General features: G+C 63.1%; 1 protein-coding gene across 2 annotated transcripts in view; it reads left to right on the plus strand.

The window, feature by feature from the left end:
• LLGL2 (LLGL scribble cell polarity complex component 2) overlaps positions 1–13038 on the plus strand; it is a 33892-nt gene extending 20854 nt beyond the window's left edge. Inside the window, exons 3-26 of one of the 2 annotated variants that reach the window (XM_080827261.1) lie at positions 174–271; positions 1459–1540; positions 1829–1944; positions 2371–2529; positions 4214–4376; positions 4526–4658; positions 5168–5222; positions 5793–5947; positions 7184–7401; positions 7473–7540; positions 7679–7832; positions 7922–8026; positions 8425–8717; positions 8832–8982; positions 9293–9443; positions 10023–10139; positions 10247–10413; positions 10828–11092; positions 11323–11476; positions 11773–11801; positions 12035–12082; positions 12279–12321; positions 12447–12508; positions 12704–13038. In XM_080827261.1, coding sequence (XP_080683387.1) covers positions 174–271; positions 1459–1540; positions 1829–1944; positions 2371–2529; positions 4214–4376; positions 4526–4658; positions 5168–5222; positions 5793–5947; positions 7184–7401; positions 7473–7540; positions 7679–7832; positions 7922–8026; positions 8425–8717; positions 8832–8982; positions 9293–9443; positions 10023–10139; positions 10247–10413; positions 10828–11092; positions 11323–11476; positions 11773–11801; positions 12035–12082; positions 12279–12321; positions 12447–12508; positions 12704–12711 — 2994 coding nt within the window. In that variant the 3' untranslated portion in view covers positions 12712–13038. Of the gene's footprint in view, positions 1–173; positions 272–1458; positions 1541–1828; positions 1945–2370; positions 2530–4213; positions 4377–4525; positions 4659–5167; positions 5223–5792; positions 5948–7183; positions 7402–7472; positions 7601–7678; positions 7833–7921; positions 8027–8424; positions 8718–8831; positions 8983–9292; positions 9444–10022; positions 10140–10246; positions 10414–10827; positions 11093–11322; positions 11477–11772; positions 11802–12034; positions 12083–12278; positions 12322–12446; positions 12509–12703 lie in introns of those variants that run through there. The other variant, XR_013968217.1, reaches the window with a different exon arrangement.
• The last annotated feature ends 655 nt before the right edge of the window (positions 13039–13693 follow it).

Below are 13693 nucleotides of genomic sequence, written 5' to 3' on the forward strand. Positions count from 1 at the left end.
GGGTTTGGCTCTGCACTCAGGTGTCTGGGTAGGAGCCTGAATGTGACTGACCTCGTGCTCCTACCTGCTGGGGGGCTCTGTGCTGCAGCTCCCCTGTCCCGCGCTGGCTCTCCAGCCGCGCAGGGCGAAGGGGACTTGTCTGCAGGTCCGTGCCGAGCTGGTTCTCATTACAGACGGTGGAGCACGGCTTCCCACACCAGCCCAGCGCCCTCGGCTACAGCCAGTCTCTGCGCATCCTGGCCATCGGCACCCGCTCCGGAGCCATCAAACTGTATCCTTTCTGTTCCCCCAGCTCCCAGCCCGCGGGGCCCTGGAAGGGGCAGGGGCCCTGGCATTGGTGGGATTCAAACTAAAGCAAGTTGTAGATGATCCCTCTTGTTCCTGGGATGGTCCACATACCCTCTTGGGAGTCAGCCCTGGAGGCAGTGAGTGGAGGAAGGTTGTTTTTGTTTGTTTTCTTTTTCCCTTTCTCCCAGTTAGCAGACTGGTCCCAGGGTGGCCTTGGGGGAGAGGAGCAACGCGAAGGCTTCCAGATTCTCCCCCATCACGCACGCCCCCTGTGTCTGCACAGGCACACCAGAGAGAATGGACTCGTGGTTGGCACGGACAGCCCTTCCCTGGCCTGAGGCTGGGCATGGTCCAGTAGGGTCATCCTCCGTCCAAAGCATTGGTTCTGGAGCGTTTCAGAAGCAAGCCCTGGAGCATCGCTCACTGCTTGGGTCCTCTGGCTGGCCTGGACCACAAGTCTGAGAGCTCCCCAAACCTGACATCCCACCTGAGCCCCTAGAGTGAGCCAGGGTGGCACCTGGGAGAATTGGGAGTTGGGGGACCACCATGGAGAGCACAGCCGGACCCTCCTTGGGGGAAGCTGTGACTCCCCCTGTTCCTCTGCGTCAGGTCGAGCAGGGGAGGCGGGGGTGGGAGCTGCCCCCAGTGGGCTGGCTTAAGCTGTAGGTGGTGTAGAACTCTCTCTTAGCTGGTTAATCATTGCTGGGCCCCAGCCGTATCCTGGTCACCAGTCTCGGACCTAACTCATGGCCAGAGCTGCTGGGGCAGGCCCTGGGGGGAGGGGATGCCCTGTCTCAGGTGCCACCTTGTGGTAGCTGATGTGTCTTTTGCGGCTTAGGTGGTGGGGGCAGGGGGAGGCTGTAGCAAGCAGTGTGGCCCTTGCCAGGGTAAGGTGTCCCCCCCCCCCCCGCCACCTGCCTGGCTGGAAAAGCTCCCCCTGATTGGAGCTGGCCCCTGGGTGTCACATCCCCACGGGCCACATGCCCCTCAGGCCGGGGCCCCTGCTGCCTCCACCCCCTACCCCAGGCCCCATCTTCGGGGGCGGGGGTGAGCCTGTCTGTGTCGCTGAAGTATTTATATTCTTGCCACGCGGGCCCAGAGGTCCCGGCCCTTGAGCGGGAGTGGGTGGTATCCTGCGTTCTGGAGCTTTCCTGAGCCCACTGCCTGTAGCTATGGCGCCCCAGGGGTGGAGTTTATGGGGCTGCATCGGGAGACCAACGCTGTGGTACAGATCCACTTCCTACCTGGCCAGGTGAGGGGACCTCCGCGCCCCCTTCCTCACACGTCACCTGGTAGGGGTGTACAGGGGCATTTGGTGGCCCTGGGTTTGGGTCTGCTGGGAGGGCTGGGAACCGGCCCCCTTTCCCCAGCTTCGGGTTCACAGACCACCCAGAGAGCTGCCGGGGGTCTTTTGGTGCTGGGGCTCTCTGAATCAACCCGCGCGGGGCGGGGGGTGGGGGTGAGAGGCCACGGTGAATGCTGGCCCCTCCATAGTGAATGAGACGGCGCACTCCGGGTTCCTGTGCCATCCCCTCCCTAGTGCCAGCTGGTCACCCTGCTGGATGACAACAGTCTGCACCTGTGGAGCCTGAAGGTCAAAGGCGGCGTGTCAGAGCTGCAGGAAGATGGGAGTTTCACACTGCGTGGTCCCCCGGGGTAAGGACTCGGTGCCTGTCCCCTCCCTTCCAGCCTGACCTGCTCGCCCAGCTCCAGGGTGGGATCACCCTTTGAAGGTCCTGTGGCGCCCTAGGTGGGCCCAGCAGTGGTTTGAGCCGACGCAGCCTCTCCTGCCGGTGTTCTGCTGGCGCGGGTAGGGCTGCGGCCTGGCTCCCTCCATCCCCACACAGTGTCTACACAGGAGGCTCTGGAAGGGGCGTTCTGCCTCCCAGCCCAAGCCCAAGCCCTCCACCATCTGTCTTCTGTCTTGGCAGAAAGTAATCAGTATATTTATCCTGACCCCAGACAACCATTAAAGGACCGCATTAAAGGACCTCACAGGCCTGCTTTCCCTCGGCATGGCCTTTGCTGGGGCCTCCCCTGCCGGGGTAGCAGCCGGCTCACCGGCGGCCGTTCCGTCCTCAGGGCTGCCCCCAGTGCCACACAGATCACCGTGGTCCTGCCGCACTCCTCCCGCGAGCTCCTCTATCTGGGCACTGAGAGCGGGAACGTGTTCGTGGTACAGCTGCCGGCCTTCCGCACGCTGGAAGACCGGACCATCAGCTCGGACGCCGTGCTCCAGCGGTGAGCCTCCCGACGCCTGCCACTGGGAAGCCGTCCGCTCCGGCCAGCCTTCTTCCTTCTGTGCCAGTAATGTCTCAGGGGCCTCTGGTTTCTCTCCTGGGAAGCCTATAGGGATGGAGGAGAGAGACTCAGCTCCCCACCTGTCCCCTAAATGGAGACTCTCACTCCATCATGTGTTAGCGTCGCAGCGATTTCCAAAGGTCTGGGGGATAATTTGTCATTTCATTTAGAGGTGAAGGAAATGAGGCTCCTCATGGTTGTTGCACTGTCACCAGTTCTTAGTCTGGTGTTCTTCGCGCTGCTGCCATGAATTTCAAAACCCCGGGGGCTCCTCGCCGGGGCAGATGAGGCCCAAACCTCACTGTGTCAGGAGGGGTAGCTTCTGGGGAGGCGTAGGCTTTGGAGTCTGTGCTGCTTTCATTTGCGTGCAGGCCCTGTGGCCTAATCCTGGACAGCCACGACCCTGTAGGCTTCTTCAGATCATCCCGGAGGCTTTGTCCCGTGGTGAGGGTGTCAGAGCAGGTCTGGGTGTGGAGAGCGGGGGCTGGGGCCCAAAGGAGTTGGAGATGAAGGGTTAGCCACGGTGGAATGTTCTGCAGTGTCATGGGATGGAGAGGAGGCCAGGGTACTCCGACGGGAAGCTGCTTCACGTTTGAGCTGTTGGGACCCCGTTCCTTCTAGTGCAGGCTTCAGGCTTCTGTCTCACTCCCGAGGGCCCGCTGTCCAGGCTGGGGTGAGAGGCTTCCTGCTTGGGGCTGGGTCTCTCCAAGCACACACCTGTGTGTTTCCACCCGGCAGGGTAGAATCAGGCCAGCCAGGCCGTGGTCAGAGCAGAGCTGTCTGCAGGTCAGCGGGCATGGCGGCGTCTCAGCCTGGCCGCCCAGTCTGTGGGCGGGCCTGCGGGGGGCACTGCTCCTCAGGTGGCCGTGCCAGCGCCCACCTCACTCTGCTGATGGGAGTCTGACTGGGGGCCTCCCCCAGTCTGAGTGCCCTGGGAACCCCCTGCTGCCAGTCTGAATCGTCGTTCTAAATGAAAAGAGGTTTGGCTTGGTTGGGTTCCTAGAAACACCCCGGGGGTCCAGGCTGTTTGCCTAGCCTTCTCTGGTCTGGTCTGAGGTGTTGGCTCTGGGTCCTGTGCCTGCCACCTCGTCGTCCTGCAACAGGACGACGGCTGCAGCAGCTCCGGACTTCACATCAGCATTCCAGGCCCAGAGAAGGAGGAGGGGGTCAAAGCTCAAGGCCAGTCCCACTTACGTAGAGAGTTTTGTTTAGTGGGTTTTAAAAGCTTTTCTTATTATGAAACACCACCTCTACGCAGAAATGCGCTAGATATGATGTACAGTTGAGCAGATTCTGGTAACGTGAGCACCGCCACAGGCACCCCCTGGGGAAAGAACTAGAGCTTTGCTGCCGGCTCCTCGGAGCCCCCACGCGCCCCTCCCAGTCCCGAGCCCCTCCCTCCCTGGAGGTCCCGGCCTTCTCTTCCTCTAGCCCCTCCCCGCGGGTATGCATCCTTAAGTTTCTGTCCTCACTGTCCTGTCCTGTGCTTGGCTCCCCAGTCAGCGGTGTGGCCTCGTGATCCTGCTGGGCTGCCGCATCCACGCGGTGTGCACCTGTGCCCCGTGGTCGGTCCCGTCCGCCAGCAGCAGCGGCACCATGGCCTCACTGCGCTTCCGTCCACCAGGTTGCCCGAAGAGGCCCGCCAGCGGCGGGTGTTTGAGATGGTGGAGGCTCTGCAGGAGCACCCCCACGACCCCGACCAGGTCCTCATCGGCTACAGCCGGGGCCTCATTGTCATCTGGGACCTGCGGGCCAGCCGCGTGCTCTGCCATTTCCTCAGCAGCCAGGTAGGCCATGCGGGGCAGGGGGTGGGGAGCGGGGGGCAGGGGCCATGCCACCCACCCAGACAGTCCTGTCCTGAGGCCTGGGGGTGCCGGTGTTGGCGCCAGCAGCACCCTGATCCCGGCCTGCGCCCTCTCCCTCTCCTCCTCTGCAGCAACTGGAGAACGTCTGTTGGCAGCGGGACGGCCACGTGATTGTCAGCTGCCACTCTGATGGTAGCTACTGCCAGTGGCCCGTTTCCAGGGACGCCCCACAGCCAGAGCCACTGCGCAGCTGCACGCCTTATGGTCAGTGCTCCGCCCGCCTCGTGGGGCCGGCCTTGACCTGTCACCAGGACCCCCGTCAGCTGGCAAAGCGGTGTCCTCTGCTCCCAGTCTGTCCTTCCCAGTTAGGGGTGCAGGCGCTCACCTCCTAGCAGCAGGGCCGGGGCCTGAGAAGTGAAGGCTTTGTCCAGAGCCATGCGGTGGGTTCTCCGCTGCTGTTCGTGGCTCTGTCGGGGGACTGCTCAGGGCGGGACTTGTGAGCACAGGTCTGCTGTGCAGGTGTGGGCGTGAAGTGTTTGTGCCCTGCGGACCCTGGAGCAGACGGCCCAGTTCAGGCTGGTTCCTTTATTGGGGTGCCTGGGTGGCTCAGTCAGTTTAAGCACCAGCGCTTGATCTCAGCCCAGGTCTTGGTCTCAGGGTTGTAAGTTCAGGCCCCATGTTGGGCTTCAGTGTGGGACCCACTTTAAAAAAAAAAAAAAGGTCAGTATGAGACTCTGTAAAGAGTTTCTGCAAGCTGGTTCCTTTCCTTGTAGGTCCTTTTCCTTGCAAAGCCATTACCAAAATCTTCTGGCTGACCACCAAGCAGGGGTAGGTATCCATGCTCTGTCCTTGTCCCGGTCTGCAGGCCTCCTAGGGGGCTGCTCTGGCCTCTGCTTGCGGCAGGCAGCGTCTAGGGACTGCCGTAGGGTCCTGCATGGGGTCTCCGACGGCAGCGAAGGGAGAGCAGGCCATTCATTACTTCTCATGGCTAATTCCTGAGCAAACATTCTTGACCTCCACCCTCCCACAGAGATGATTCAGATCAGCAGGGTTCAAACTGTTGTAGCAGGAGACCTGTTTCTTCAGGCAGAGACGTACAGGGAGATCCACATACAAGCAGCCGCGGGAGCGGTGGGGGGGCCCCTGCCTGAGGCAGAGGCTCCGGAGCCACGCTTCGCGCCCAAGTTCTCCTGGGTTATTGCGATCAGGAAGTGATGGGGGTCCACCCCACCCCTCACGGGGACCTTGAGTGAGTGCTGACCTCGAGACTGGCCTCCCTCCCGGTCCTGCCCCTTCGGTCCCAGGACAGTCCAAGCTGCTAGCTCAGCCGGGGGCTCTCTGAGCTTGTGTTGGGAGCCCCAGCCCCAGCCCAGCCCACGGTTCTTCTGTGCCGGCCAGGTTGCCCTTCACCATCTTCCAGGGCGGCATGCCTCGGGCCAGCTACGGGGACCGCCACTGCATCTCGGTGGTCCACGGTGGCCAGCAGACTGCCTTCGACTTCACCTCCCGTGTCATCGACTTCACTGTCCTCACTGAGGCGGACCCTGCGGCGGGTAGGCGGGCGTCGGGGATGGGTGCAGAGGGCTGGCCTCCGGGAGGTGCAGGGATGTGGCCCGCCTGTTCGCAAGCCCGCAGCCGCCTGAGTCCCTCACTCCCACTGCACCCCTCTTGGGGCCTTCACCACACACACACACACACACACACACCCCCACCGCCAGCCTGTGGCTTCGTCCTTGCTGGCCACACCTCGCACCCACCCTGAGCTCTCTTTGCCCTCGCCTGGCTCTGACAGGACTTAGCCTGAAGAGGGCAGATCTGGCCTATTGGGTTGAATAGCACCCAGCTGAGAGGCAAGGAGGTCCTCGCTTGGACTCGTGAAGTCCTCCCTTTCCTGGGTGGGGCAGAAGCCAAGACGGCAGAGCCCTGAGTCAGTCTCATGAACTGGCGACAGGCAAGACTGGAAAGGGCTGATGTGGAAATCCGGAGAGGAGGCCGGTCAGGAGATTTCCACGAGGGTGGGCCTCCCCTCCACAGGAGTCTGGCCTGATGAGGCCAAGGCCTCTAGGTGAGGGGTCGGGCCTGCTCGGGACACACCGGCCCGTTTGGAGGGAGACCCCGAACCTGCTTTTCCTCCTTCCCAGCCCCTTCCCTCCACACACCCGATGGGGGATGCTAGGAGTAGGGTCCATTCTTTTGGGTTTTCTACAGAGCTGATCCCGTCATATGTGAATAAAGACAACGTTATTTTTTCCTTTCTAAGCTGTATACCTTTTATTTCCTTATCTTGCCTTATTGCATCAGCCTGGGCTTGTAGAGAAGCGGAGAGGGGCCTCTGCCTTGTCCTTGAGCTTAGTGGGAAAGCTTCCCATTTCTTACCATCGAGTTACGCAAGCTGTAGCTTCGCTGTAGGTGATCTCCACCAAGTTGACAAGTTCTCCTCCTCCTAGTTTACTGAGAGCGTATCATAAACCGGTGTTAGGGTCTGTCGGATGCTTTCCCCGCATATACCCATACGATCCTGTGTTTTCCTTCAGCGTGTGCGTGATGGTTTCCGTTCATTGACGTTCACACATTGAGGTAGCCTCGTGCACCTGCGATGAGTCCTGCTTGGTCGGTCGTGGGGTGTCATTCTCTCTGTTCTCTGTTGGATCTGGAGCTTGTTTTTAAAATGCACATTCTCTGAGTATAACCCTAGAGCTTCAGACTCTGCAGGGCTGGGCGGGGGAAACTGCTTCCTGCGGCTCCCACGGCTCCTGACACTACCACCTCCGTCCCCACCTGTCCCCTAGCCTTTGACGACCCCTATGCCCTGGTGGTTCTGGCCGAGGAGGAGCTGGTGGTGATTGACCTGCAGGCGGCTGGTTGGCCCCCCGTGCAGCCTCCCTACCTGGCCTCCCTGCACTGCTCCGCCATCACCTGCTCCCACCACGTCTCCAACATCCCCCTGAAGCTGTGGGAGCGCATCGTTGCCGCCGGCAGCCAGCAGCACACACACTTCTCCACCATGGTAGGTCCGACACGAGCCCCGGCCCTGCCTCGGGTCAAGTTCGCCCACGGACTTCTGGTCTCCTTCTTCAGGAGTGGCCCATTGATGGTGGCACCAGTCTGGCCCCAGCCCCTCCCCAGAGGGACCTGCTGCTCACGGGGTAGGCAACGTCATGGCATCTTCCTGCCAAGTAGACTGCACGGGGTGGGAGCATAGCAGGGTGCGTGCCAGTCCTAGCACCCCACCCCCGCCCCCGGGCCCACCTCCCCCGTGACTGGCAGGTGGACTCTGCCCACAGGCACGAGGATGGCACCGTGCGGTTCTGGGACGCCTCCGGCGTGTGCTTACGACTGCTCTACAAGCTGAGCACGGTCCGGGTGTTCCTCACGGACACAGACCCCAGCGACAGCCTCAATGTCCAGGGCGAGGATGAGTGGCCCCCACTCCGCAAGGTGAGGCCAGGAGCCTGGAAACCGGGGAGGGCAAGGACAGACTGGGTCTGGCACTTTCAGTCACCTGTGGCCCTCCCCTCCATTGTCAGGTGGGCTCCTTCGACCCCTACAGTGATGATCCCAGGCTGGGCATCCAGAAGATCTTCCTCTGCAAATACAGTGGCTCCCTGGCCGTGGCAGGCACGGCGGGGCAGGTGAGAAGGCTGCGCTGGGGGCAGGGCAGCTAGGAGGAGCGGCCAGGTGACTTTGGGCAGTGTCCAGGGGTTGGAGGGCAGCAAGGACAGGAGCCGGTCTCCTGAGCGCCCATGGATGGTATCAGCGTGACCGTCACCTGTCCCTGTGGCGTGGGGCTTCTCCCAGGGGGGAGGGATTGCCTGGTCCCCATAGAGACAGGCCTGTGGGATGACCGATTCTCCTCCAGAAGCCAGGATTCAGGGTCGAGGGTTGGACAGAGGCCTTCTGGCTGTCCTCAGGCCCCGGGACTGGCTGTGGGTCCCGGGTCCTTCACTCTCCACCTTCAGGGTCCCTGCAGTCCCAGGGTTCCTTGGCGCTGGGAGTCGCTCAGCCCACCTGCCCTCCCCACCCCCGCCAGGTGCTGGTGCTGGAGCTGAACGACGAGGAGGCGGAGCACAGCGTGGCACAGGTGGAGGCCGACCTGCTGCAGGACCAGGAGGGCTACCGCTGGAAGGGGCACGAGCGCCTGTGCGCCCGCCCGGGGCCCGTGCATTTCGAGCCCGGCTTCCAGCCCTTTGTGCTGGTGCAGTGCCAGCCCCCGGCTGTGGTCACCTCCTTGGCCTTGCACTCTGAGTGGCGGCTTGTGGCCTTCGGCACGAGCCATGGTTTTGGCCTCTTTGACCACCAGCAGCGGCGGCAGGTCTTTGTCAAGTGAGCAGCCTCCCCGGGGCGTTTGGGGCCTGGAGCTAGGGTTGTCGCTGGGCTCTTACCCCTGGGCCCTGGCAGCACGGATGACCAGATGTGTCGCCCCCCCACCGCCCCCAGATGCACGCTGCACCCCAGTGACCAGCTAGCTTTGGAGGGCCCACTGTCCCGTGTGAAGTCCCTGAAGAAGTCCCTGCGCCAGTCCTTCCGCCGGATACGTCGGAGCCGGGTGTCCAGCCGGAAGCGGCGGCCAGCTGGTCCCTCTGGAGAGGTGAGGCCAAGACCGGCCGTGAGGCCAGGAGAGCTCTGAGCAGCCCGCAGCAGGTCCACACTAGCCCCGTCTCCCCCACTCGCCGCGGCCACGCTGAGCGGGTTCCCGCCCTGCCGCCCTGCCCGCCAGCCCCGTGGCCTTGGCTACATCACACCGCATGTCTATGCCTCCCCTTCCCCAAGCGTAAAGGGCCAGGCCCTCAGGAAATACCAGACGGGTGGCGGTGTGATGGGTTGGTGGTGAGCAATCCCATGTCCCCAGAACGGGGAGGCCAGGAGCCCCCGCTCAGGCCCGGCCCCACCCGCTGCAGGGACAGGAGGGGGCGGCCAGGCCCGAGCGCGTGGGGGTGCAGAGCATGGAGCTGGCTCCGGTGCAGCGCAGGATCGAGGCCCGCTCAGCGGAGGATTCCTTCACGGGATTCGTCCGGACCCTCTACTTCGCTGACACCTACCTGAGGGACAGTGAGTGGCCAGCCTGAGGTGGGGGGCCCGGGAGAGCACGGCCTTGGCCCAAGGCCACGTTGGCGGCTGCTGCCCGGCCTGGCTGGGAGGACCCTAAGAGGGGCTTCCACTTGGGAGCACGGGGAGACCGGACCCCCCGCCTGCCTCTCCAAGGCAGATTGCGCTGGCTTCGTACTCAGGCTCCGCCACGCTCTGGGACATGTCACTTCTCCCCCGTCACATGCCTGCTGGTGTCCAGTGGGCTCTGCAGAAGCTCCCCTGTGGCCTCCTACCAGGGCAGGGATGGTGGGGCAGGGACGAGGGTCTTGAGGGTCAAGCTATCCTGGATTCAAGATGATCTGTGCGTGGGGCCCCTGGTTGTCAGCCTTCCCAGCTTTGCCCTTCTACACCCCAGGGGGTAGACAGGACCCACAGCCATTCCATTTCACAGGGGAGGAAACTGAGGCTTCCAGAGTTTGCCAACTTGACCTTGGAGTCACACAGGTAGTGAGAGGCAAGGCCAGGACGTAAGCCCAGGTCACCTGGCTCCACCTGACTTGCAGAACCGTGGGTTAGGTACAAACTTTTGCCTCTTGGCAGGCTCCCGCCACTGCCCCTCGCTGTGGGCCGGCACCAACGGGGGTACCGTCTACGCCTTCGCCCTGCGCGTGCCCCCCGCCGAGCGGAGAATGGACGAGCCTGTGCGGGCAGAGCAGGGTGAGTGCTGGGCAGAGGGAGAGCAGAGGGTGCTCCTCTGCCTAGGTTTGGGGTGGGGTGGCACCTCTAGCCTTGCCCTCGCCCACCACTTGCCTCTTGCCCCGTAGCCAAGGAGATCCAGCTGATGCACCGAGCGCCTGTGGTGGGCATCCTGGTGCTGGACGGACACAGCGTGCCCCTTCCCGAGCCCCTGGAGGTGGCACATGACCTGTCGAAGAGCCCGGACATGCAGGGAGGCCACCAGCTGCTCGTGGTGTCAGAGGAGCAGTTCAAGGTGCTGCTCGGGTACAGGCGGGCCCCCTGGGAATCCTGGGGGCGTCTGGGGAGCTCAGAGGACGGGCTGGTTGTGGTTTCTGCAGCGGACGCGTGCAAGGCCACCGAAGAAGGCACAGAAGAAGAGGGCTCCAGGGTCGGCGTGGGGGGCACTGAAGCAGGACCTGTGTCTGTGGGAGGGACAGCGAGCACAGACATGGAAATAAGGAGGCCCGGCGTCCAGGGGCTGCAGGGCTGAGCGCCAGGGGGCACCCAGAGAGGGGGCCGACTTCGCTGGGAAGGGTGGGGGGGCCGTCTGCCAGGGAGCCAGGCCGTGCAGCCGCACTGGGCAGGGAAGCCAGAAATCCTCGCTTGGCTGGACGGCGCGCCGGGGGCTGTGGTCGGGCCGGGCTGCGAGCTGTGCCCTTGCCCCCAGGTGTTCACGCTGCCCAAGGTGAGTGCCAAGCTGAAGCTGAAGCTGACCGCCCTGGAGGGCTCGCGGGTGCGGCGGGTCAGCGTGGCCCACTTCGGCAGCTGTCGAGCCGAGGACTACGGGGAGCATCACCTGGCCGTGCTCACCAACCTGGGCGACGTGCAGGTGGTCTCACTACCCCTGCTCAAGCCACAGGTGCGGTACAGCTGCATCCGGCGCGAGGACGTCAGCGGCATCGCCTCTTGTGTCTTCACCAAATACGGCCAAGGTGGGCCCGGGGCAGGCGCGGGGGGACTTCTGCTGGGGGGTGTATGCAGTGTGGGGGTCCCACCGGGCAGCCAGGCCGGAGGTACCTCAGCCGAGGACTTCGAGGGAGGCCCCAGCCCCTCGTACCTCCTGTGGGGTTGGGGGGTGGGGGTGTCCCCTCGGCAGCTGCCAGGTCCAGGAACCGGGGGCTGGCCTTACCTGCCTGGCCTCTCTTCCTTCCCCTGCCCGCAGGCTTCTACCTGATCTCACCCTCAGAGTTCGAGCGCTTCTCTCTCTCCACCAAGTGGCTGGTTGAGCCCCGGTGTCTGGTGGATTCAGCAGAGACCAAGAGCCACAGCCGCCCCCGCAACGGATCAGGCCCAGAGAAGGCCTTGGACCGAGCCAGGTCAGCAGAAGGACAGGTGGTCTCAGGCTGGCGGCTGGCCAGAGATCCCCTCCCTGGTGAGCTAAGCCCACCCCCCACCCTCCTAGCTCTGGCTCACCAGCACCCCCCACACCCCGTCGTAGGCGCCTCCCTCCCGTGCAGGTTGCCATCCCCGGCAAGGCTTGGTTTACCGCCCTGGCTCAGGGTGGGCCTGGTCAGCTGACCTCATTCTTCATGGGATCAGGGCTTTCTGAGCCGGAATGAGGAGCCCAAGTCCCCCCAACCCCCCTCCATCCTCACCCTCTCTCCCCCCACAGGAACTCAGGGAGCCAGAGTGATGGAGAGGGTAAGACGGGCTTCCCTGTGGCCAGGGGTGTGGGGGGACAGAGGCATTGTAATACTCAGGCCCAGACCCAGACCGAAGAGGATGGAGGGGAGCCCCAGGCCTGCAGGGGGTGTGCGGGCTGGGTAGAAACAGCATCCTTTCCGGTCCTGAGCTCTGGGCTCTGGCGCTCCCGCTCCAAGGGAGCTGGGGCAGAGAGGCCCCTGGGCTCGCCTGACTGGGCCTCTGCCTTTCAGAGAGAAGGCCCGGCCGAGTGATGGAACATGCTCTGCTCAATGACGAGAGTGAGTTGGGGCAGGAGTTGGCGGGCTGCTGTGAGGAATGTCCCAAGGGAAGCGTGGAGCGCCAGGGTAGAAGTGAGGGCCGTTACCCTGAGGGGCCATCCCGTCCAACACCCCACCAGTAGAAGGGGGAGAAACATTTGTGTCTGGCCCGGTCTCTGCTGGCGTCACCACGCCTCTGTCCCCCCCAATCCTGCAGGGGTCCTGAAGGAGATCCAGAGCACACTGGAGGGAGACCGAGGGTGAGTCGCTGCTCGGGCCTGTGAGATGGGCCCTGTGGTGCCAGGAGATCTCTGGGAATGAGGGTCCTTGTCTGGCCTCCCCAAGGTCCCCATGGATGGTGACTGTCCTGTCTCCGCCCATGCAGGAGCTATGGCGATTGGCGTTCTCAGCGAGTGGCCATGGGGTACAGTCTCAGCAACGGGGGAGGTAGGTAGGGGCTCTGGACACTGCTGCAGGGCTGGGGCGCAGCTGGGAAGGCACGCCTCCTGACGCGGAGAGGAGAAGGCGCCCACACGGGTCCCCAGGGGTCCTGAAAACCTCTGCCTCTGGGCTCCAGGTGGGGGACGGAGGCCGCTGGCCTGCCCGGGAGTGTCTGAGCCGTTGCTCTGTCTCCGTCCACAGCTGAGTGAGCAGGTCGTGGGTCCAGGCCGCACCACGAACACACACTACTGAGGGCTCTCCCCGGGGTCCGGCCCCGCCTGCGAGGACCGTGCCCTGGGCTGCGCCAGGGGCTGGAGCCGACCCCAGTGTCCGGCCGCTGCTGCTCTTGGCCTCGGGAGAGGCGGGACCCTGGGGCTGTGGGGCCGCCCCTCCCGGGCCTTGTCTGTCTTGGTTCTCTTGTCAATGTTGCACAGTTTTTACTCCCTCCCCTTTTTGTAGTGGGCTGGGTTTTAAATTATAAATTTTAATTGCCTCTGGGTGAAAAAGTTTTTAATAAACACCTTATTACCTCTTCACCAGACTGGTCCAATGACTAATTTTTTTAATTGTGGAGAAATTGTCGACGTAAACGGAAATGATTGTTAGCCGGTCCCTTGCCTTTGCCCCGGGGTGCCGTTGCTGGACCAGGCTGGTGGGCCAGGGAATCCCTTTTTTAAGCCGTTGGAGTCAGAGTAAGTGTGCTTGGTTGTGCCTGAGTGCTGACTCCTCCGTGTGTGGGAATGAATGGCAAGAGGTAGCCATTGCGAGTCTGCGTGGCTGCTTCCCTGGGTGGGGGCCGAGGGAGTCCCCTTTGACTGGCCTCTCCTTGCCGTCACAAGGGGAAGACACAGCATCTCAGACCCGGCGGCTTCTTCCAGACTCCAGGGAAGGATCATGAGCCACTGCTGAGGTCAGAGGCCATGCCCCGAGCTAAAGGGTCTTATCCCCAGATAAGGGGACTGGATCAGACTGCTGTTCTGGTCCTTATAAACCAGGTGTTTGGTCTACTCGATTCTATTTCACTTACCTGTCTTTGCTGAGCACCTACTGTATGCCAGGCACACGGGGTCAGAGGTGGCCAAGACCATGTGGTCCCTGCCCCGGGCGGGGGGGGCTCCCCATCCTGGCAAGGGCAGGAGGTCTTAGGATGCAGGCAGTCGGGGGCCTGTGAGAGAGCTGCCAGGGAAGGTG

This window comes from Martes martes (genome assembly GCF_963455335.1).
Source record: "Martes martes genome assembly, chromosome: 16".
NCBI lineage: Eukaryota > Metazoa > Chordata > Mammalia > Carnivora > Mustelidae > Martes > Martes martes.